A 21,701-nucleotide genomic window follows, 5' to 3' on the forward strand; every position below is an offset into this window, starting at 1 on the left:
AGGCGTTCTAAAAACTGAGATGGATTTTCCTGTTGATCTTGGATAACCTCTTGAAGTTTTTCAAAATTTGCCAGCTGGAAAGGAAGTGGTTCGTAAACTGGGTCCAGTACCGTAGTATCATCCAGTGGGAGTTGTGCAGGGTTCATGGCTAACAGGAGTTGAGTTGGAGAGCAGGAAGAACACATAGCAGGATTGGAACAAAGATAGATGAAAGATTTTGCATAGGTAATCTCTTCCCATTTACCGGCTTGCCGGCAGTATGTATTAAGATCCTTAAAACAACTGGATCCAGACCTTATTGCAAAGGAATATCAATTTTGATGCCTTCAAAGGAGGCGTGAACCTTCTGAGGACACGTGGTTGCCCATGCTCTGGAGGTTCTTGGTGTTCTTACAGAGAACAACTCAGAAACCAAAAAGAAAATCAGCCAGGCTAGAGTGCCCAAGTCATCACGAGGACCTCTAGTGGCTACCCAGTAAGTCCCAGACTTCCTGTGGGAAGTGTTCCACCCTGGCCAGGGATTTCAGCCAACCTGCTGAGGGCCCGACCCGCTGGGAGCCTGTTCTGGGAGCCTGTTCGGAAAGAGCAGCTTCTGAGAGAACGAGATCATGGGCAGGTCTCTGCTATGTCAGCTGGGTCTAGCCCCCTAGTTCTTGGGCTGAGCTGGCCAGACTCTGTTCCATGAACTGAAGGCTACTCCCTGCCGACAGGCCCTGCCAATAGTGTGCCGTGTCTGCATGAGTTTTAGCAAACTGGTAAAATGGGAGCAATCCGGCCTATAAGGCACGTGGGTTGTGCCCCGGGACAGCGGCGGGTCACATGGTGGAAATGGCGGTAAGTCGCGCTCCTCCCCCCACACCCTCTGGCTTTTGCCTGAGCCCCAGTAGTTTCTCAGGCTACCTGAGAATGGGGACAAAGGCTTAATGGTGGTTGATCCCCTTTGACTGGATTTTAAAACCCAGCAGGAGGTGTGGTCGCCAAGAGTTCTGCTCAGAGAGGGGAAGCAGAAGTTTCGAGCTGAGCTGCTGGAGCCAAGCTACCGCTGTGCGCTGAGAGATCATGTGGCTACAAGGCAGTGGGAATCTTACCGTGGATGCCGTTTTCGGTACCCGCCGCTGCGTCCGCTGGGGTGCCCCTCGGGCACACCGGGCACTGGTGGCTGCTGGCTTTTCTGCTTAATCCATTCCCGGTTTCAGCACCAATTTTATATTTTGAGCGGATAAACCAAGCAGCAGACCAGGCCAAGGTGTTCCACGTGAGAGAGGTTTATTATGAGGGAATGGGGGGGGTAGAAGGGTAGAGAAGAGGAGAGAAGAAAGGAGGAAAAGAGAAGAGAGCGAGGAGGGGGTGGCTTCCTATTTTATACAGAATGATGTCACACCAGTGAGGGCCGGAACTGAGCCAAGTGGATTGTGGGATATAAGGTCGTTGTCCTGGCAACGCAGGTCAAGGGTCACATGGTTAGGAGTATCCTGGTGCTAATACTGGGTACTTGGAATTTTGATAGAATCAACAGTGGACAGGTGTGTTAACTTTGTGTAATTTTTTTTTTTGAAGAGCGTGAGTATTTTTATTTCTTTAATTTAACCATGCAAAATGTGTTGAGTGATTCACATTCACATGTAACTTTTTCTCATATCTGTAACTGAGGGTGAATCCAGAGGAAGGGCTGTGATCATCACAGGAAGCCGACTGTATTATTTCCAAAGTTTATTCCAATCCATTTCTTCTTTTATACTCTAAAACATCTTCATTGTGTGTTCGGGTGAGATAAATCCACATGAAAACCGAGGCGCCCACCGACAGCCCAACTGTCACCCAGTTAGGTTTGGCATTGACTGGTTCCCGGACATAGAACTTCGACCGTGTTGAAGAGCAGCTCGCAGCCGGGCGGGGGCCAGCAGCCGCGAAAGTGAGCGCAGCACTACGGTCGAAAGCGAGCGCAGCACTACGGTCGGCGCCATCTTCTCCCGCAGGCCCCGCCCAACTTTGTGTAACTTTAAAAGGAATTTGTGTTTTATAGTTTTAATCATGTATATGTGTTAGGGTATGTGTATGAGTACAGTGCCCACAGAGGTTGGAAGAAGGAATCACATGCCCTGGAGCTGGTGGTTATGAGTTGCCCAACAAGGGTACTGAAAAAACAAATGCAGGTCCTCTGCAAAGGTGGTCTTAACCACTGGGCCATTCCTAGGCTGCAATAACTGCCATCTTTAATGCCATTTTAAATAGGAAAGATTGAGTTGGTTCCATTTGACTGGTTTGGCTCCATTTGTTTTGTGCCTGTGTAAAGTCTATGGTCATCAGGAACGTGTGGTAGGATGAGACCCTCATAGTACACATGCAGCAAAGGGGCTGTATCCTAGCGCTCTGCCTAGAGGCCTTTCCCAGTTACTTCATTCCCTGCTTCTCAAGTTTACAATGGACCTTGATGTAATTAACTTGGTGCTTCAGAGGATATCACCTTAAAACAAATCAACAATTGTGTGTGGGGAACCCTAAAGAATTCAACTGAAAACTATAAAAGCTAAAAGAAATAATGTATTAGCAGACAGCAAAAGATGTAATATAAGCACCCTAAAGAACCGAGATCATGAAATTAGCAGGAACTCTATGTCTGATTTAAATCAAGAAAGACACAAAGAGACCCTACTACTCGAACAGAAGACTGGGAGGACTTTGAAAATGAACAAACCTAGAAAAATAGGTCCTTTACAACAGTTTAGATGTGATTGAAGAACGGGGGAATCGGGGAATCCAAGTAAACCACCCAGGATGAGCACAAAGGAAAATAGAAGGAAGGAGAGGGCGGGAGGCGTGTGAGCTACATCCGTGCACAGGCCTGTGCGCTAAGCAGGCTGTGGCTGAGCGAGCTGTGCTCCCAGCCCAGATAAGTATTAGATCTTAAAAAGCTTCCAAAAGAGAAAAGGTATTTAGAAAGGAATGACTGTTAAGATAACAATAGATGTTTTTGAACAGTACCATTAGACAGTAGTCTACCTTTTGGCCTAGAATTCTGTACTTAGGAATGTACCCCAGTTGTGGTTTGAATATGCTTGGCCCAGGGAGCTACACTATTAACATGTGTGGCCTTGTTTGTGTAGGTGTGACCTTGATGGAGGAAGTCTGTCACTGTGGGGATGGGCTTTGAGACCTTCCTCTTAGCTTCCTGGAAGTCAGTCTTCCAGCTACCTTTGGAACAAGATGTAGAACTCAGCCCCTCTAGAGCCATAATGATAATGGATTAAACTTCTGAACCTGTAAGGCCAACCCCAATTTTATGTTGTTCTTACAAGAGTTGCCGTGGGTCATGTGTGTCTTCACAGCAGTGAAACCCTAACTGGGATACCAGTGGTTAATTTAATTACTAAGACTTGCCTAGCATGTGCAAGACCTGGGGTTTGGTGTCCCTGTACTTCCCCAAATGATGAGTGTTTACTTGTTACTGTTGGCTTCTTACACCTCTAACAATGACTCATTTGGTGGCTTGATAACAAGATAGGGAACTGGGAACATTTGTCAACGTAGAGCATTTATCTATATGTACCAAGGCCCTGGGTTTAATCCCAGTACCACAGAAGAGAAAGAAATAAGAGAACATAACACGGGGAAAGCGCACAACAGTTTCGGTGACAGCACTGTGTAGGAAAGGATTTAATCTGAAGTCCATCTATTGATCCCTGGCATGAAGCGCGTAGCATCTATGTTCCGATGTCTGGATCCTGAGTGTTTAACCCTCTGACACCCTGGGGCGTGGCCTGCTGTGGCTGTCAGAGCGCACCTGCTCAGACCCCAGTTGTCAGGCTTGGCAGCCTGGGCCATCCAGCCACCCTGGCCTTGATCTCTGAGAAGTGTGGCTTCCCTTCCATGGTGGCTATAGTATTGGAAGTTGAAAGGCCCTTTGTTCTTTCTGAGTGAAAGACACTTGAGAACAGCCATCTTTCCTGCTGAGGAAGAATACTTTACAGCTGACCAAGGGCCCGCCCTCAAGAGGTGCTCCCTGTGTGTGACTGATATAAAATGTAGCGAGCCTAAAGAATATAGGGCTGGTGAGATGGCTCAGTGGGTAAGAGCACCTGACTGCTCTTCCGAAGGTCCAGAGTTCAAATCCCAGCAACCACATGGTGGCTCATAACCATCCGTAACAAGATCTGACTCCCTCTTCTGGAGTGTCTGAAGACAGCTACAGTGTAATTACATATAATAAATAAATAAATTAATTAATTAATTAATTTATAAAAAAAAAAAAAAAAAGAATATTATAAGTGCTAAGCAAGAGAACTCCCTAACCCCAAGGTTATTTATTATAGCTTAGTGGGGCTCTGTAGATACTTGTGCTACTTATTTTTGGTTTTTGAAACAGGGTTTCACTGTGTATCTCTGATTAGCATGGAACTTCACAGATCTGCCTGTCTCTATCTCAAATTGATTATTGTACTTCTAAAAAATTCAACAGATACTTAGGAACTCTATGTCCCAATTTTATGTGTGTTTGTGGTCTCTCTTTCTCTATAAAAATAAGCAAAAAAAGTAAGTTAAGTGGAGGTTGTGTGCACGCCTTTAATCCCAGTACTTAGGAAACAAAGGCAGGCCATCTCTAAGTTTGAGGACAGCCAGGGCTACACAGAAAACCCTGTATGGGACAGGGAGTGGGGAGGAGCAGGGGGAGGAGGGAGGGTGGGGAGGGGGGAGGGAGGAGTGGCGTTGTTGCATAGTGGGTCCGCCCCCCTTTCCCAACATTGCTGCGGTTGGGAGTCTGTCCACTTCCCCTTCTGAGTTAGATTTTTGCTGGTTTGGATTGTGCTGGTCTTGTGCACACTGATGCCAGTTTGGTCATGTGAGTATCGGTCCTGCTGTGTCTGAAGACAGTTCATGGAGTTACTCTACTTCCTCCCCCTCTTCCATGGGTTTCTGAGCTTTGAGGAGAGGGGATTGATGAAGATGGCCCATTTAGGGCTGAGTGCTTAAGTCTTACAAGTCTCTGCACACCGTCTCTAAGCTGTGGGTTTCTGAGAATCCCCAATCCCCACCTCATGTGATAAGCAGCTTCTACAGTGAAGGTTGAGGGATGCACTGATCTAGCCTACTGTACCCATGGAGGGCCTAAAGAGATTGGCTCTGTGGTTCTGCAGACATCACAAAGGAAACGCCTATTGGAGTTTCTACAGGCAGCTGAGTTTTTTTTGTTTTATGTTTTTGTTTTTTTGACAAACACTGGATTCTCTAAGGGACTTACTCTTAGACAAGAGGGTTCCATGCCCTTGTCAGTAGATCTGGGCTAATACTGGTTTAGTACATTTCTGCCATCTGTCTGTTCCAATCCCCATCGATCAGATGAGCAGCGGACAGTACAGTTGTAAGTTAGACCCTCTCTTCATTTCTCCATGAGCCTGCCTGACTCACACTTCTCTCAGTGGACTGGTCCTTGCAGTGTCAACAAGTAGCAGAATGCTTCAGCAACAGTTGGCACAGTTGCTTCCATGTTGTGAATGCTTTTCTGGCTGCAGCCATGACTATAAAAATGCGTTAGGATCTGTCTCATCCAACAGCCTTAGGTTAAATGCTATAATTCCTGACTCAGGGATCACTTGAGGGTGATTCATACTGGAAGGAGTTTCTGAGATTTAAAGCATTCTTAGCAACAGCTCTTAGGAAACCAGCATCGTGATGACTCAGCGTTCTTGTGACTCTGGGACCTGGTTCCCCAGTGCGCTGACTTTAAAGACCACACTCTTGGGGAGAATTCAGCTGCAGTGAGAAAGCTTGCTAAGCTGATTTAGGGCTCGATTCTTTCTGCCTTGGTTAATCACTTGTCTCTCTTTTGACAGGGCCCTTTATTATGTGGTCCAGGCTAAGTAATCCTCCTGCCTCAGCCTGCCAAACTGAGACCAAGGGCATGCACCTCCACACTTGGTTAGATTATTTCACATTTAACCTGGACAGGTGTGGTGGTTCATTCCAGTAATGCTAGCACTGTGAGGTTGGCAGGGTAGGAGGATCAGTTGGGAGTGTGGGAGAGAGTGCCTAATGGCTTCCTTTGTGAAGGCATTGTCATTAGCAGCGTTAACACAGTTGTATTTATTACAGGAAAATTTTGAAAGACCTCTCTTCTGAAGATACACGGGGCAGAAAAGGGGACGGAGAAAATCCCAGCATTTCTGCTGTCACGTCTATGTCTGTTCCAACCCCCATCTATCAAACAAGCAGCGGACAGTACAGTATGTATAGGATTTGTTCCTACATGATAGACACACAAGACTAACTTTTATAGGAAAAAGTGTGTACAGAAAGACTGCCATGTTTTAAGGGTGTTGATTATTAGTATGGGTAGGAAAGTGCTTTTCTGCATTATCTCATTTCTTCCAACTACTTTGTGAGATGGGTGTTGGGTGAAGTGAGTGAAAGACTTAGAAGGGTAAGTGCTTCCTCTGGGTGTGGTAGCATATGCCTGTTATCCTAGCACTTGGGATATGGAGGCATCAAGCTCATACGTTGAAGGCCAGCCATGCTACATACATATTGAGTCCCAGCCAAGCCACTATGTAATGAGACTGTGCCTCAAAACACAGTGGTCTCCTTCCAGCCCCCCAAAGTTAGATACTGTCCCTAATGTCACATTGCTTGTAAGTAATGGAGCCAAAATGTTTATCTGGATCTAGAGATAGTATTTCCCAAAAGTCTATGATGTTAATACTGGTGCAAATTAGTATTTTGGTTACTTCTATAATAAGAATTAAACACAGGCTAGAGAGATGGCTCAGTGGTTAACAGCTCTGACTGCTCTTCCAGAGGACCTGAGTTCAGTTCCCAGCAACCACATGGTGGCTCACAACCATCTGTAGTAAGATCTGATGCCCTCTTCTGTCGAATAGGCATGCATGCAAATAGAGCACTCATATGCATAGATGAACCCTTATTTAACATGATAGTTGAGTGTTCAGTTTGAGGTTAAGGAAGAAGAAGAACAGAGACTTTGGGTGTGGTAGGAACATGCACCGTGAGCAATGCTGGCCTATCAGCACAGAGAGCTGCTGGTGTGAATCCCATCTGGGGACAGTGTCGTAGAACTGGTCCGGTGTGGCCTTGGGAAAGCACGTGTCGGCTACAGATGAGCGCAGATCCCTGGCCAGTCAGTAGTAGTCTAGATTGTTACTTGTGCTAACATCTGTATTTTTTTGCCTAATCATTTAGGATATGGAGCCCTTTCACTTATCAAAATGGCATTTAATGAAATTAAATTTCCATTGTTTTTGAGATAGTGTCTCTGTTGCTCTGGCTGGCCTGGAACTCAAGAGGCCTGCCTCCCTTTCCCTCTTGAGATTAGTTTAAAGGTGTGTGCTGCCTCGCCCAGTGGCTTCTAACTTTTTTTTTTTTAAATCTTTCACATTCATTCATTTTCTAGACAAGATTTCTCTATATAACCCTGGCTAACTTAGACCCAGCTCTGTAGACCCAGCTTGTGATGAACGTAGGAACTCAGAGGTCTCCCTGCCTCTCTCTGCCTTCCTAGTGCAGGGATTAAAGGCACACATCTGCTGCCGCCACCTAGATCAACTTTTACATTTTTCAAACACTAAAGTTGAACAAATTTTAATAGAATACATATAACAATCTTTTATGATATTAGACTTAGAGTTAAGGCTTAAATGTTTTTCATCATGTAGATTTCCCTATATTTTCATTTTTTTTTAACTGTTGCTGCCCTTAAGTTTATGTTGGTGGAAGTGAGGAAGTAGCTTCAGCTTACAGTTATCTGCACAGCTTAGGGGGTGCTGCCCTGTGAACTTCCCCCCAGTTTTCCTGGCTGTTCTTCTAAAATACTTACAGTAAGGTTCACTTTGGGAGTTTGAGTAGATGTGTATAACACTCACCACGCTTGGTGGTAAAGCACTGAGCTCTGTACACAAGGTTGAGGTTCAGTTTCTAGCACCTTGGTAAGAAAAAGGTGAGAAAACTCAAGGAAGTCAGATTGGCACCTTTCATGAAATGACTGCCCCACCTGACCACCTTTCAGCTCTCTAACCATTGAGCACTGAGCCACACAGCTTCCCAAGTGACCGCCTTGGGTCCATCCTGAAAGCTGGCTGCTGTTAATACCTTCATTTCTTTTCTCTGCTGTAGCTAAAGCTACTGATTAAAGTGACAACTAAATGGGAATGGTGACCCGCACCTATAATCTCAGAACAGGGTTGGGGGGGAGGGAAGCAGGAGATTGAGCAGCTCAGGCTCAGCATTGATTATGGATTGGTTATGGAGCAGGTCTAGGGTCAACCTGGAATAAGTTCCTGTTTCAAACCAAACCAGAACCTAAAAGAACTAGTGTCAAGTAGACTCTTGCTCCAGTCCCTGCTGTGGCTTTCTGTTACACCAAGGGTAATATCCAAGGCCTATGTTTTTTGTCCCAGCCTCCAGTCTGGCCACATGGGCTTTCTTGCTGTCCTTCCATCCCATAAAGCTTGTTTTCATTTTCAGGATCTTTGAAGTTGTTATCCTTGGTCTGGCTTTTCCTCATACAGTCAGTCACATGGCTAACATCCTTAGTCCTCTTTAAGTGAGACAACTCTGCCTTTCTGTGTGTACATGTGTATGTGGGTGTGTGCACACATGGATGCCAGAAGGAGGAGTCAGGTTACTCCACTTTCCATCCCTACTCTTTTCTGCTCCAGGCTCTCTCCCTAGACCCAACCCAGGCCGCAAGCCCCGAAATCCTGTCTCCACAGCACCTCAGAATTAAAGCTACAGGTGTGCATAGGACACCTGAGCACTAGGCCCTTGGATGCTCTTGCTCCTGACTGTGCATCGAGCAGCCAGCGAGCCATTTCTCCAGCCATGGGATAACTCCCTGAGCATGTAAGAAACAGGGAACAGTGTTTGCAGAGGTGACTGGAGGTTGATGCTGGCTTGCCTAAAGCTGAATGCGCTTCCTCTTCACACACAGGCTTCACCACCCAACACACAGATGATTAATGGCAACAGGAAAGGAAAAACCTACTGAGACACTGAGGCAGATGTCAAGCAGTAAGTGGAGATAAGTACCACACAGACAGTGTTTAGAACCAGAGCCCGGGAGGACCTGTAGGGGGACAGCAGTGTTTGCGGGGTTCAGGACCGGAGCCATCAAGCTGGGGCCACTGCCGAGGGGGTAACATGGTTCTGGTGAGGAGACAAAACTGAGTTTTTACTTCAGCTTTGTAAAGCGGTAGCTGCATGAGGCTGTGGCTGCTGTATTGAACAGTGCGGCTTTAGAACAAGTGGGACTGGATCAGTACACATGATCACCTAGAAGAAGGCCAGTTACAAAAAGAAAATAGTACATTGCTGCTTATATCTAATATCCAAGCACACTCACTGGCAGCTATGAGTATTCCATACACATATTGGGTATATAGTACTGTCAGTTCGATACACGTGGTGGCTATATGTTACTGTCAGTCCTGTGAGAAGCCTAGGAAGGGACTGCACCAGAGACAGTGGGAACTTGAAGGTACAGAGAGTAGTCACCTCTATCCTGCAGTAAGTAAGTTAGGACAGGAATGAGACTTTCTGCTTTATATATTTTTGAGAGAGAAAAATATCTGTATCACACATAATTTCAAAAGAAACCTGCTAAAATATTGGGTGTTCTGAAGTCAGTACTGGAGAGGTTTGGTTGTGGTTCTCCCTCCCACACCCATGCTCCCAGAAATAAGACTCAGACTCACTAGGCTCTTTTCTGACTAGATCATAACGTATTATAACTCACTCAAATCTACATTCTGCCACATGGCTGGTTACCTGGCTCAGGTACCATGACTGTCTTGTCACATTTTCCCAAGCTAATTTCCTGGCTCTATCCCAGAATTCTTTCTGCCTCATGGATGTCTCTCACCTTCTATTCTACCCTTTCCTATAGGCCAGTTTTTCTTTTAATTGAAAGGTGATGCATCCATACAACACACAAGATATTCTCTCTGCAGGGTATTAAGGTATGTGTAAGTTTATACATGGGGTAGAGTTGAGCTCCTGGGAAAAGCCATTCTCAGTGATAATCCCTCCAGTACATATACAGCTTTGTTTTGGCTTCGTGGTAGCCAGGGTATGAAAGAGGAAACACGGTGTTGATGAAAAAAGGCACAGACATGAGACATTGACTTCTGATGGAGATTTTACAGATTGTCCATTTGGTCCTACCTCTCAGGTGTGTGTGTTATTTAAGAGAGCACAAACAGGTGTAAGTGTCTGACGTCTGGTACTGTGTTGTGGTCCATAAGTGGCTTTCTGATGACTTTATTTTTACTAGGTAGTAAATGAATACATCTTTTTGTTTGGTTTTGATTTTTTTCAAAACAGTTTCTCTGTGCACCCCTAGTTGTTCTGGAACTTCGTAGGCCAGGCTGGCCTTGAACTCAGAGATCACCTGCCTTTGCCTCCTAAGTGCTGGGATTATCACTGCCCTGCTAAAACACAGTATTAAATTCTTCTATTTTTTTTTTAAATTCCTGTGCTAGCTTATGGTGGTCTTGTCATGATCCTATTCTCTGTGCCTCCTAAGTGCTGGGATTACAGGTGTGTCACCATGCCCAGGTTCAGATAAAAAGTAAAATGTTTATTGGTTGTATAGAGTGTCTTCCATTTTTCGAGACACAGTTTCTCTGTATAGCCCTGGATGTCCTGGAACTCACTTTGTAGACCAGGCTGGCCTTGAACTCAGAAATCCGCCTGCCTCTGCCTCCCGAGTGCTGGGATTAAAGGCATGTGCCACCACGCCCGGCTTAGCTACATGCGATACTGTATACCCAAAAAAATCCTGAGACATTAGATATTTCATTATTGCCCAGGATTTCTGTGGCAACATCAGCAATTAATATAAAGTCCCCATAGATTCCAAAATGTGTACTTTTTATGATTTATTATATAGTATATAGCTTGAGACTAAATCTCGGGTAGTATGTCTAAACTATAAAATTTTGTAAAGACATTGCTATTTTATTCCAGTTTTTGTTTGTTTGTTTTTCTAGTTTACCCAGTCAGTAATTTAGCCTGCATTCAAACCTATTTTTAAATGTTTTGTTGTTTGTTTTATGTCCTTCTTTGAATTAGTGAATTACATAGCCTTATAACTACTTCCTTTCTTTGGTTAAAGTTGCCATTGCCCCAAACGGAGCCTTACAGTTGGCCAGTCCAAGCACGGATGGAGTGCAGGCACTGCAGACATTAACCATGACAAATTCAAGCAGTGCTCAGCAGGGGACGATCCTCCAGTATGCACAGACCTCTGATGGACAGCAGATACTCGTCCCAAGCAACCAGGTGGTTGTACAGAGTAAGTGTGCTTCATTATCTAAAGTGGGCCCGAGGCCGTTCGAGGCACTTCATGAATAACTTCACTTTTTTGGCTCTACAGCTGCATCAGGAGATATGCAGACCTACCAGATCCGTACCACACCGTCTGCCACATCACTCCCACAGACTGTGGTGATGACTTCTCCTGTGACTCTTACATCCCAGACAACAAAGACAGATGACCCCCAACTAAGAAGAGAAATACGACTGATGAAAAACAGGTGAGTAGGAGAGCACAGTCCACAGTAGGGAATACTCCAGTCACACACCACCTGATAGATAGGAAGGGTCAGAAGTGGTGGCGCACGCCTTTAATCCCAGCACTCGGGAGGCAGAGGCAGGCGGATTTCTGAGTTAGAGGCCAGCCTGGTCTACAGAGTGAGTTCCAGGACAGCCAGGGTTACATAGAGAAACCCTGCCTCAAAAAAATAAGTAAATAAATAAATAAATAGGAAGGAGGAGGTTTGCGTCGGCTTTGGTTTACTGTGTGGTGGGTTATGTCCAGTGGAATGTATGAGTATTGTTGATCCCAGTAAGCACGTGGGTATTAGTCATCCCAGTGGGTCAGTGACACCATTGTTCAGTCTTTGCATTAAAATGGCTTATGATGTAGTTTTTTTTCAGCATTGACTGTTCTTGCAGAGGACCCAGATTTCAATTCCCAGCACCCACATGGCAGCTGACAACTGCCTGCAACTGCATGTGTAGGGGATCTTACATCTAATGTGCCCCTCTGGACAATGCATGCATATGGTATATATTCATGAAGGTATATATACCTATGTAAGAGCTCTTTATACATAAACATAAATGAATTATTTTAAAAATTGAAACAGCATTGTCTTGTTGGGTTCACAGTGGCAGCAATACAGGCCTGCCCTAGAGATTGTGTTGTGTGACTTGCACAACAATGGCACAGCAAGTCCTGCAGAGTGTGGGCCCAGCATATTCGAGCTGTGGTGAGTCACTGGGTGCCCTGAAAGACAAGACACATGCTGTGATGCATAAAGCTGACAGCACCTGAGCTTGTCTAAGCTGGAGCAGCTCCCCTGGGTGTTACGGCTGTTTGCTGACCTTTGCCACATGGAGTGACATTCCATTTCACCGTAGTTGCTCTGTACATGCTGTGCTGGCCAGTAGCAGTTGCCCAGGACAGTAAGTCCATGTGTCGGTTCACACCTTCTTCACCAGTGGGTCTCAAGTGATCTCAAGAAACTGTTTTATTTACTTAAACATATGAAATGACTTGTCTGCAGGGTTTTAAAATTTACCGAAAGATGGCATTAGGGGCTGGAGAGAGATTTTAGCAGTTAGGAACACACGCCTGTGGGGTTTTGGGATTTTGAACCATGGTCTCACTGTATAGCTCTAGCTGTCCTTGAACTCATAAAGATTTGCTTGCCTCTTCGTCCCTAGTACTGGGAGTTAAGGTATGTGCCACCAACCCAGCTGCACACTGTTGGGGTAGAGGACCCCCAGAAACTTAAAAATTACAAGAGTGCTTGTCCCATGTGTACGCAGCCCTTGGTTTGATCCTCAGTGCCACATAAGTCCAGGGTGCTGACCTAGGCAGGAGGTGGAGGTGAGAAGTTGAAGGTGTGTTGAAGCCAGCCTGGGTCTCCATAAAATAGAGCAACAGAGAGGGAGTTACTAGAATGAGACTTTGTAACAAGATGACCTCAGCTACAAATGTGTTTAAAGGTCGGTGAAATATGTAAGGAGTCCTTTAAAATGAATGGATGAACCTATAGGAAAGAAGCTAAAAACCTGATGAGGTTAGGAATGAATTCCAACTCATAGATCCGCCTGCCTCTGCCTCCTTAGAACTGGGATTAAAGGGTGTGCCACCCTGCCCAGCTGAAATTCTTATCTTAACCTAGTTTTTGATATGCTGAAATAAAAAGGAACCGTCTGGAGCAGCCAATACTGGGAACTGCATCAGGTTGATTTCATGAGTCCACTACGCTTGAAGCTTTAAAAAAAAAAAATAAAAGGTAGCTTAAAATTAGTCTTCTTACTGGATGATGTCTTGCAAGTGTTTACTAGTCATCTTGCAGTCTCACATACCCCTGGATGGAAGCTTGACATAGCTCTGACAAATAGCAAGGTCTAACCTACAGAAGATCTGGAGAGTTTGCCCTCTGAAATTTCTTGAGGAAATTTAGATGTTAGCTGGCTTTATTTAAACAGGAAGATCACGGCTTCAAAATCCAAACCATAGATGTAGTTATCTGCCTTGTACCCTGAAGACCAGCCGTGATCTCAAGCTTTGGGCGTGGAAGCATAAATTGCTATTTGAGGCTAGCCTGAGTTACACAACAAGATTGTAACTAATCCCACTCAGAAGAACAAGAAAAAGAAAAGCTTTAAACTAGTGTGCTGTTTGAAGCCAGGTTGGTTCACATAGTGAGTTACAGTCCAGCTGAATTCTGTCAAACCCAGTCCAACATTCAGCAGGTCTCTGTCTGTATAAGATGAAATTTAAAACCTTAATGTAAAAACACATAATTTTATAACCTTGACTATGGGGAAAGATTTTTTAAAGATATATACACATATATATTTTTAAAGATATATATATATATATATATATATATATATATATATATACACACACGTGTGTGTATGTATGAATGATACACTATAGCTGTCTTCAGACACACCAAACAAGAACATCAGCTCCCATTACAGATGGTTGTGAACCACCTTGTGGTTGCTGGGAATTGAACTCAAGACCTCTGGAAGAGCCAGTGCTCTTAACCTCTGAGCCATCTCTCCAGCCCCAGGAAGGATTTCCTAAACAAGATAATATTCAGTGAAATTAATGTTTGGAGTTTTGTTTTGGTACATTTTGGGGTGATCTTACTGTATAGTTCTGGCTATCGCTTTTTAGAAAATTTGAAAGTTAATGTATAAGCCATAGAAATATCAGATGTCAAATTAGTGGATTACTAAAATATAAAAATAGGTAAGGGATTGCTATGTATAGTGAACAGAGAGATCTTAAAAAATTATAAAAAGACGACATCCTTGAGCACAACCAAGGGCCCAAGTAGGCATCTGGAGATCAGTTCCTGAGACTACATCCTGGACCACATCTGCCAGGAAGACAAAGCTGTGTCTTGTCGGTGTTCCCAGCGGTGAGGCTCCCTAAGCAGAGTCATAGCTGCTGTGTTGAGTGTGACACGGTAGCACAGACTCCCCACATGTTAGACACTCTTCCCACTACCCATATCAGCATGGCGGTACTGACAGAATCTGTTGACCGTGAGGAGTGCTTTCAATTCATATAAAGAGAGCTGTGGTAGATACAGAGGCAGGTGCAGTGTGCCTAGATCTATAATGGAGCACTAGAGGGAAGAAAACTAGAGGTGATCAGTAAACAAATTAGCCAGATTTTGTGCATGCATTTGGAACACCTAACCTGAGCCATTAGACTAAGTTATTAAGGGTCAGGGATAGTGAAGCTCTGCATTCATGCAATTCTGAGATGCTCTGAGCCAGTTGGTTTTAAATGACCATGTCCAGTCAGTAGCCCTGCAGAAAATACATACGAAAAAGGCATGTATACGTGTTTGCTGGAAGCCACTTAAAAGTTGGGGGTAGTGGAGGCTGGAGAGGTGGTTCAGTGGTTAAGACCATTGACTGCTCTTTCAAAGGTCCAGTACATATTGGTGACTGACCACCATCTATACCTCCAGTTCCAGAGATAAACAAACTCCAGGCCTCCGTGGGCACTGCATGTGCTGGTACACAGCAGCAAACAAACAAAAAGGGTTCTGGTGAGCCAGCCACCAACCAGCTGCCTCACACCTGGAAGGCTGTGGCAGGAAGATTGCATGTTCATGACCAGCCTGGACTGATGGGGGTCTGGCTTTGTGGCATGTGACTATAATTGCCACATTCAAGATGCTGAGGCAAGAGGTCTTCGGAATTTAGGGCTAGCCTAGGCAAGAACTTGTCTAGAAAAAGCACTAATTAGAAGCTGCCTGGATGACCACAACAGTGGCTGCCTGGCAGAAAGCTGGCCAGCAGAGCAGAGGCCTCTCAGGGTGCTAGGAGTGGTTCTCAGGAGGGCTCATGCTAGTATGTGTTTCCAGAGCTGATAGATCTCCACACTCCAGATCTATGCATTGGCCAGGAATGGTGGCTCACACATAGAATCCTGGCAAGGCTGAGGTAAGGGCCAGCCTTGTCTAAAGGAAATTGTCCTTCTGAATTATGTGTGGGTGTGTACAAGTACCCAAGAAAGCCAGAAATGTCTGATAACTCTGAAATTGTAGTTACACCTAACATGGGTGCTGGAAACTGAACTTGGGTCCTTTGCAGGAGCAGCAGGTGTTGTTAGCCCCTGAGCCATCGCTAGTCTCCAGCCCTGTAGGTGATATCTTAATTGATCAAACTGGGTTGGAGGTAGTAGCTAGCATGTGATTATAAACCCGGCATAGCGAAAGAGAGGATGAGGCAGGAGGATTTGAGGCCAACTTGAACTATACAATAAGATGATGTACACTAAACAGAGTCAGGAATAGTGGGGGAAATTTTCCACTTGAAGGGTGTGGCATTTTTCTGATGTGTTCTGTCAATTGTGTTTAGAGAAGCTGCCCGAGAGTGCCGCCGGAAGAAGAAGGAATACGTGAAGTGCCTGGAGAACCGCGTTGCTGTTCTGGAAAATCAAAATAAAACTCTAATAGAAGAGCTAAAGACTTTGAAGGACCTTTATTCTCATAAAAGTGTTTGATTCTTTAAAGTGAAAGTATTTTTTGTGGACTTTTAAGCTTAAGAATTAGGTGGATTTCTTTCTAGTGGAGTTCTATAAATTCAAAGGTCAGAGAAGCTACTTTGTGTTAGGTTTTCACAGACAGACACGATGGGGGGAGAATGGAGGTGGCCTTCAGGAAGCTGCTGGCTCAATTGGAAGCTCCGAAAAGAGTGCTCAAGGAATGGACTTTCAGGATTTCTATTCAAAATTAATGGTCAGCAACGAAAATGGCAGGTGACATTAGTGAAGCATCCGTTCCTGCTACGTCTGTATCTCTCTGTTCCCTAAAACTTGCCTTTGTGTGTGTGTGTGTCTGTGTGTGTGTGTGTCTGTCTCATTTCTGCCAATAAATTTAAATTACAAATGTAAAAGAAAACATAAAGTGTTACTATGTAAATTATGTGGTCTGATTGTGTCGTATTGTCAGGTGTGTTATGAGTTTTAGCAGTTTTGTTGGACTCGATTGGTTTGGAGATCTCCTAAGGCGTGGAGGTGCATCAACCTGTGGTGGTGGTTTGTGACTTTTCTTTATCAGAATGGAAAAAACTGTCTGCAAGTTTGACAGCTTAATGGTTTGTTTTTTGCTTCCACTGATAAGGGCAAGTACATAATAGATTGGTTTTTGTTTCTTTTTTTGATTCTCTAATCCTGTATGCAGTTGAAGATCATTCTTTTGTGCTTTAACAGAATGAAGTGTTTACAAAGTCCCTTAAAATGTTTTAAATAACCTGAAGATGCACACCAAAGCTTTCCTGAGGGATTTTATAATCATCTTACCGTAAGGTTTGTCAGGTTCTAAAATAGTTACTGAGGCAATCTTACATTGAGACTATTGTGTAATGTAGCCATGGTACCTTTATAAAAGAAGTGACTGCCAATATATTTTTATAGTGAATCTTTATAAATTCTAATGTTGAGTTTTTAATGATTATTTTAAATGTTTATATAGTTTGTTTAGTAAAAAAAATTTGTATCTCAAAGTATCATTTTTATATTATGAGAAGAGTAAAGTTTTCAAATTGGCTGATAATTGAATTGTATGTTTTCTATAAAGTTTTATCTAAAGTTTCAGCTGTGGTCAGTACACCAGCATTTAACCTCTGTATTCTAATCTGTGTACACTTGGAAACTGTAAAACTGTTGTGTGCCTACAGAGTATGTTTCATATTGTCTGTGAAATTAAAAAACATTTGATAAGATTAAGTTTTCCAAATGCAAAACCTAATATTTGACATACGACTGCCAAGCCCACCAGCAGCCACTGTGTGAGATACTCGCTGAGGAATTTTTAGCCTTAAAGTGCAGCCAGAGTCTAAGCCTGGGGTCTGAGTGTGCTTTTCAATAGGGCACACTTGTGCTCTGATTCAGGAAGAACCAGTTAGTGTGCTCAGGGAAGTTGCTGTTCTGTGGGGACCTGGGACATCACATCAGTGGTCAGTCACCTAGTCAGTTTACATTGACCTCCCAAGGAGAGTTCATTAGTTGGACCACAAAGGCTATTCCTTACTTTCATTTAATTGGTTGTCCATCAGCCTAAGGAATCAGGGTGTTCCACATTCCCCTGTACTTTGTAAGCCAGTGTAGCCACATGTAAGGCTTCTCGGGTCTGTTCCATTTTGTTCTTTTAATGTTGAACCTCAACCTCAGACTTTGCACATGCCAGACCAGCACTCTACAGTGAAGCAGCTTCCCAGGCCAGTAAATGATTTTGTGATTTTTTTAAGCCAAGAGGAAGAATAGGTAGGTAAGATGCATTCTGACTTAGAATTGTCAGTGAGTTGCAGTGGTGGCCGTTCACATTCCCAGGAAAAGATGCTTTAAAAGTGCCACAAAGTGGCCGGGCGTGGTGGCGCACGCCTTTAATCCGAGCACTCGGGAGGCAGAGGCAGGCGGATTTCTGAGTTCGAGGCCAGCCTGGTCTACAGAGTGAGTTCCAGGACAGCCAGAGCTATACAGAGAAACCCTGTCTCAAAAAAAAAAAAAAAAAAAAAAGTGCCACAAAGCACCAGGGAGTAATGCCTGAGGGCTAAGGAGCCACCAGGCAGTCAGGAAGTGTTGGTGTCAGAACGCAGAGCAGATCTAAACAAGTAATGCGCTATAAAGTAAGACTTAGTCTCTCTCTAACGCACATGCAAGGCTCCCTATCAATCAGGCTAGAGTCCAGGACATAAACAGCTGGGATTGAAACTTTAAACCCACTGTAGCATATGGTGAACACCTGGGATCTCAGTTGCAACCAAAGGCCTGAAACAGGAAGACCAAGAATTTAAGACCAGACTGGGTATGGTGACACACGCTTTTTAAAATTTCATGTGCATTGGTATTTTGCCTGTACATCTGTCTGTCTGAGGATGTCAGAATCCCCTGGGACCAGAGTTACAAGTTGTGAACTGCCATGTGGGTGCTGGAAGTTGATCTGGGTCCTGTGGAAGAGTAGCCAGTGCTCTTAACAGCTGAGCCATCTCTCTAGCAAGGTGGCTTACATCTTTAATCTCAGCACCCAGGAGGCAGAACAAGGTAGATTTCTGAATTCAAGGCAAGGCTGGTCTACAGAGTGAGTTCCAGGACAGCCAGGGATAGAAGAAACCATATCTGAAAGAGTTTGAGCCCGCTACTTGAGGCCCCACATCTCAAACAAACAAATGAGTTTAACCACTCAGTAAAACATTAACCCCGTGAATTCCATCTCCAGAGCTGAAGAAGGCTGACTCCCAAAAGTTGTCCTCTGACCACTTGGGCCATGTGGTATGTACCTGCATTCACACACATCCACAGACACTCTTAAATTTATTTTAAAAATACAGCAATCCTACCTTCCCCATGGCACATGCCTTCAGTAAACTCCAGTGAGGCACTTCTTTTATAGCTCTATCAAGAAGATTCCTCATGGGGCTGGAGAGATGGCTTAGCAATTAAGAGCACTGACTGCTCTTCCAGAAGTCCTGAGTTCAATTCCCAGCAACCACATGGTGGCTCACATCCATCTGTAGTGAGATCCGATGGCCTCTTCTGGGGTGTCTGTAAGTATAGCTACAGTGTACTTGCATATAATAAAATCTTTTTTAAAAATTAAAAAAAGGGGACCAGGCGTGGTGGCACACGCCTTTAATCCCAGCACTCGAGAGGCAGAGACAGGTGGATTTCTGAGTTCGAGGCCAGCCTGGTCTACAGAGTGAGTTCCAGGACAGCCAGGGCTTTACAGAGATACCCTGTCTTGAAAAAAATTTTTTTAAAAGGATTTCTAATATTTGATAAAGATGTGAGTACAAATTCATGTAGGTATAGAAAAACATGATACTCTTTATAGCCTGAAGCTACAAAGTAAATAACAAAAGTGATGTTAAATTCTAGGTTGAGTCAACCCCAAAATGGATGTTCTTGGTCATTCCGAATGTGTCTGTCTTCTCACTAATGGTTTGGAGCTAGAAAGGCTTTTGAGAAAAAAGGCAGAAAGGTTCTGGTCCTTGTCTGAAAATAGTTTAAAAACCTAGTAGGTAAGATTTTTAAAGGTTCTATTTAAGTGTGTCCACTAGGTGGCAACTCTACTTTAAAATTACAAACCTAAACACTAGTATGTAGAAGATAATACAGACCATGGGATGGCTCAGCAGGTAAAGGCACTTGTGCCAGGCCTGACAACACAAGTATGGTCACACAGTGGAAGAATGAAATGGACTCCCAGTTCTCTGACTCTTACACATGCATTGTGTCATGCATGTATACACAAGAACATATATGAAAATGTCATAAAGCAGGAAAATTGTATACTATCCAGGACAGGGATACTTTGTTATCCTGAGGTCTGAAGGGGAGAATGCATACAGGAGGCCCACAGACCCTTTCTTAGGACTTCTTCCCTACGGGGAGGCAGCTACTTGACTTTAGTGTGCCTATGCAGCTTTGTGTATGTTCACACTGATGTAATTCCAGTCCTGGGGTTGAGACGTGAGTTCCAGGCCAGCCTGGGCTCAACAGCAAGGTCCTGTTTGAGAAACACACAAAGGCTGAGGAGGTAGCTCAGCTGGCCAGTGCTTGCCAGGCAAGCATAATGCTCACGTTCAATTCCCAGCACCATGTAAAGGAAGCTTAGTGGCTCAGCTCTAGTGTATAATCCCAACACTGTCAAGGCAGGAGATTGGGAGTTTGAGGCTAGCCTACACTATTGGAAGTCACATGCCCAAAAAATCAAACGGGATGAGATGGCTCAGCAGTTAATACATCTGTTATTCATGGGGACACAAGTTTGATACTTAGCATCCACATTCTGTCCACAACTGCTTCTAACTCCAGGGGACCTCACATCTCTGGCCCTCAGTGAGTACCTGTACTCAGATGCATATGTACACAATTAAAAATCATCCCAGGACTCAGGAGGCAGGTGGCTCTCTATGAGTTCCAGGCCAGCCTGCTCTACAAAGTAAGTTATGGGACAGTCAAGGGGCGTAACAGAAACTGTCTCAAAGAAACAAAACACTACCTTGTTCCCCTCTCTTCCCTGCCTGTCTTCAGTGGCGCTAGGGGTTGACCCAGAGTATCAAGAAGGCAAGCCAGGCCTGATGATGCACGCCTTTCATCCCAGCACTTGGAAAGCAGAGGCAGGAGGATCACTGAGTTTGAGGATAGCCTGATCTACATAGTGAGTTCAAGGACAGCCACGTAGAGAGAGACCTTGTCTCAAACAAAACAAGAATTGGGGCAAGCACTCTACCCACAAGCCCACTGCCAGTACTGAGAACCTTGACTTAAACGGGAAGCTCACACAGTCCCCTGAGGACGTCATCTCAATCTTCCTAGCCCAGCTCTCTCTCGAATTCCTTTCCCACATGATTTCTAAGGTTGTGGTTGATGTACATGGCTGGGGATGCATCTGTTGTGGTCTGTGAGTTCTGTGAAACCCTCTTGGCACAGTTGAGGGGTTAGCAGCTTCCCTTTCCAGCAAGACAGATTAGTCTGTGCTGCTAGGGAGGAGATTTGAATAGGCAAGTAGCAGCCTGAGGCCTAGGATGCTGCTGGTACCCAAAGGCTTTGTCCCGGTGAGCTTCAACTGACATCTGGGTACAACCTAGAGTCACATGAGAGGAAAGCTTCCATTGAAGAGTTGTCTAAATCAGAATGGCTGGTGGGTGAGACATCTGGGGGATTGTCTTGATTGAAAACTGAGGACCCAGAAAATAAAATAAAAAAAAAAAAGAAGAAAACTGAGGACCCAGCCCACTCTGAGCAGAACCATTTCAAGGGAAGTAGTCTTGAACTGTATAAAAAATCTAGCAGAGCACAAGCTGGCCTGTGAGCCATGGGTTCTGCTGAACTTCTCTGACTGTGAATGGAGTTCCTCAGACAGGGGTAACGCTGATGGCATAGCAAGCAGGCCTGCCTTGAGTTCTCTCATCGATAGACTTGGGATCTGGAATTGCAAGAGGAAATAAACCCTTTCTCCTGCTATGTTGCTTTTAATCAGGGCATCTGCCACAGCAACAGAAATGAGATGAGGATTGGCTTAGAGCTCTGGACCCTGAGAACTAAGGGCTTGTGGCTTTTTTTTTTTTTTTTTTTTAATTTATTTATTATATATGTAGCTGTCTTTGGATACTCCAGCAGAGGGCATCAGATCTCATTA

At 44.4% G+C, this 21,701-nt stretch overlaps 1 protein-coding gene and 1 pseudogene across 5 annotated transcripts in view; one reads left to right on the plus strand and one right to left on the minus strand.

Moving 5' to 3' along the window:
- Atf1 (activating transcription factor 1) overlaps nt 1-17,283 on the plus strand; it is a 36,299-nt gene extending 19,016 nt beyond the window's left edge. For 3 of the 5 annotated variants that reach the window (XM_029548138.1, XM_029548137.1, XM_029548141.1), the window contains 4 exons: nt 6,088-6,218; nt 11,123-11,302; nt 11,384-11,543; nt 15,919-17,283. In XM_029548138.1, coding sequence (XP_029403998.1) covers nt 6,173-6,218; nt 11,123-11,302; nt 11,384-11,543; nt 15,919-16,063 — 531 coding nt within the window. In that variant the 5' untranslated portion in view covers nt 6,088-6,172 and the 3' untranslated portion in view covers nt 16,064-17,283. Of the gene's footprint in view, nt 1-5,215; nt 5,354-6,087; nt 6,219-11,122; nt 11,303-11,383; nt 11,544-15,918 lie in introns of those variants that run through there. The other 2 variants (XM_029548139.1, XM_029548140.1) reach the window with 2 other exon arrangements.
- On the minus strand, nt 1,644-1,964 carry LOC110335060 (annotated as a pseudogene).
- Nucleotides 17,284-21,701: the final 4,418 nt, after the last annotated feature.

This window comes from Mus pahari, chromosome 17 (assembly GCF_900095145.1).
Source record: "Mus pahari chromosome 17, PAHARI_EIJ_v1.1, whole genome shotgun sequence".
Lineage (NCBI taxonomy): Eukaryota > Metazoa > Chordata > Mammalia > Rodentia > Muridae > Mus > Mus pahari.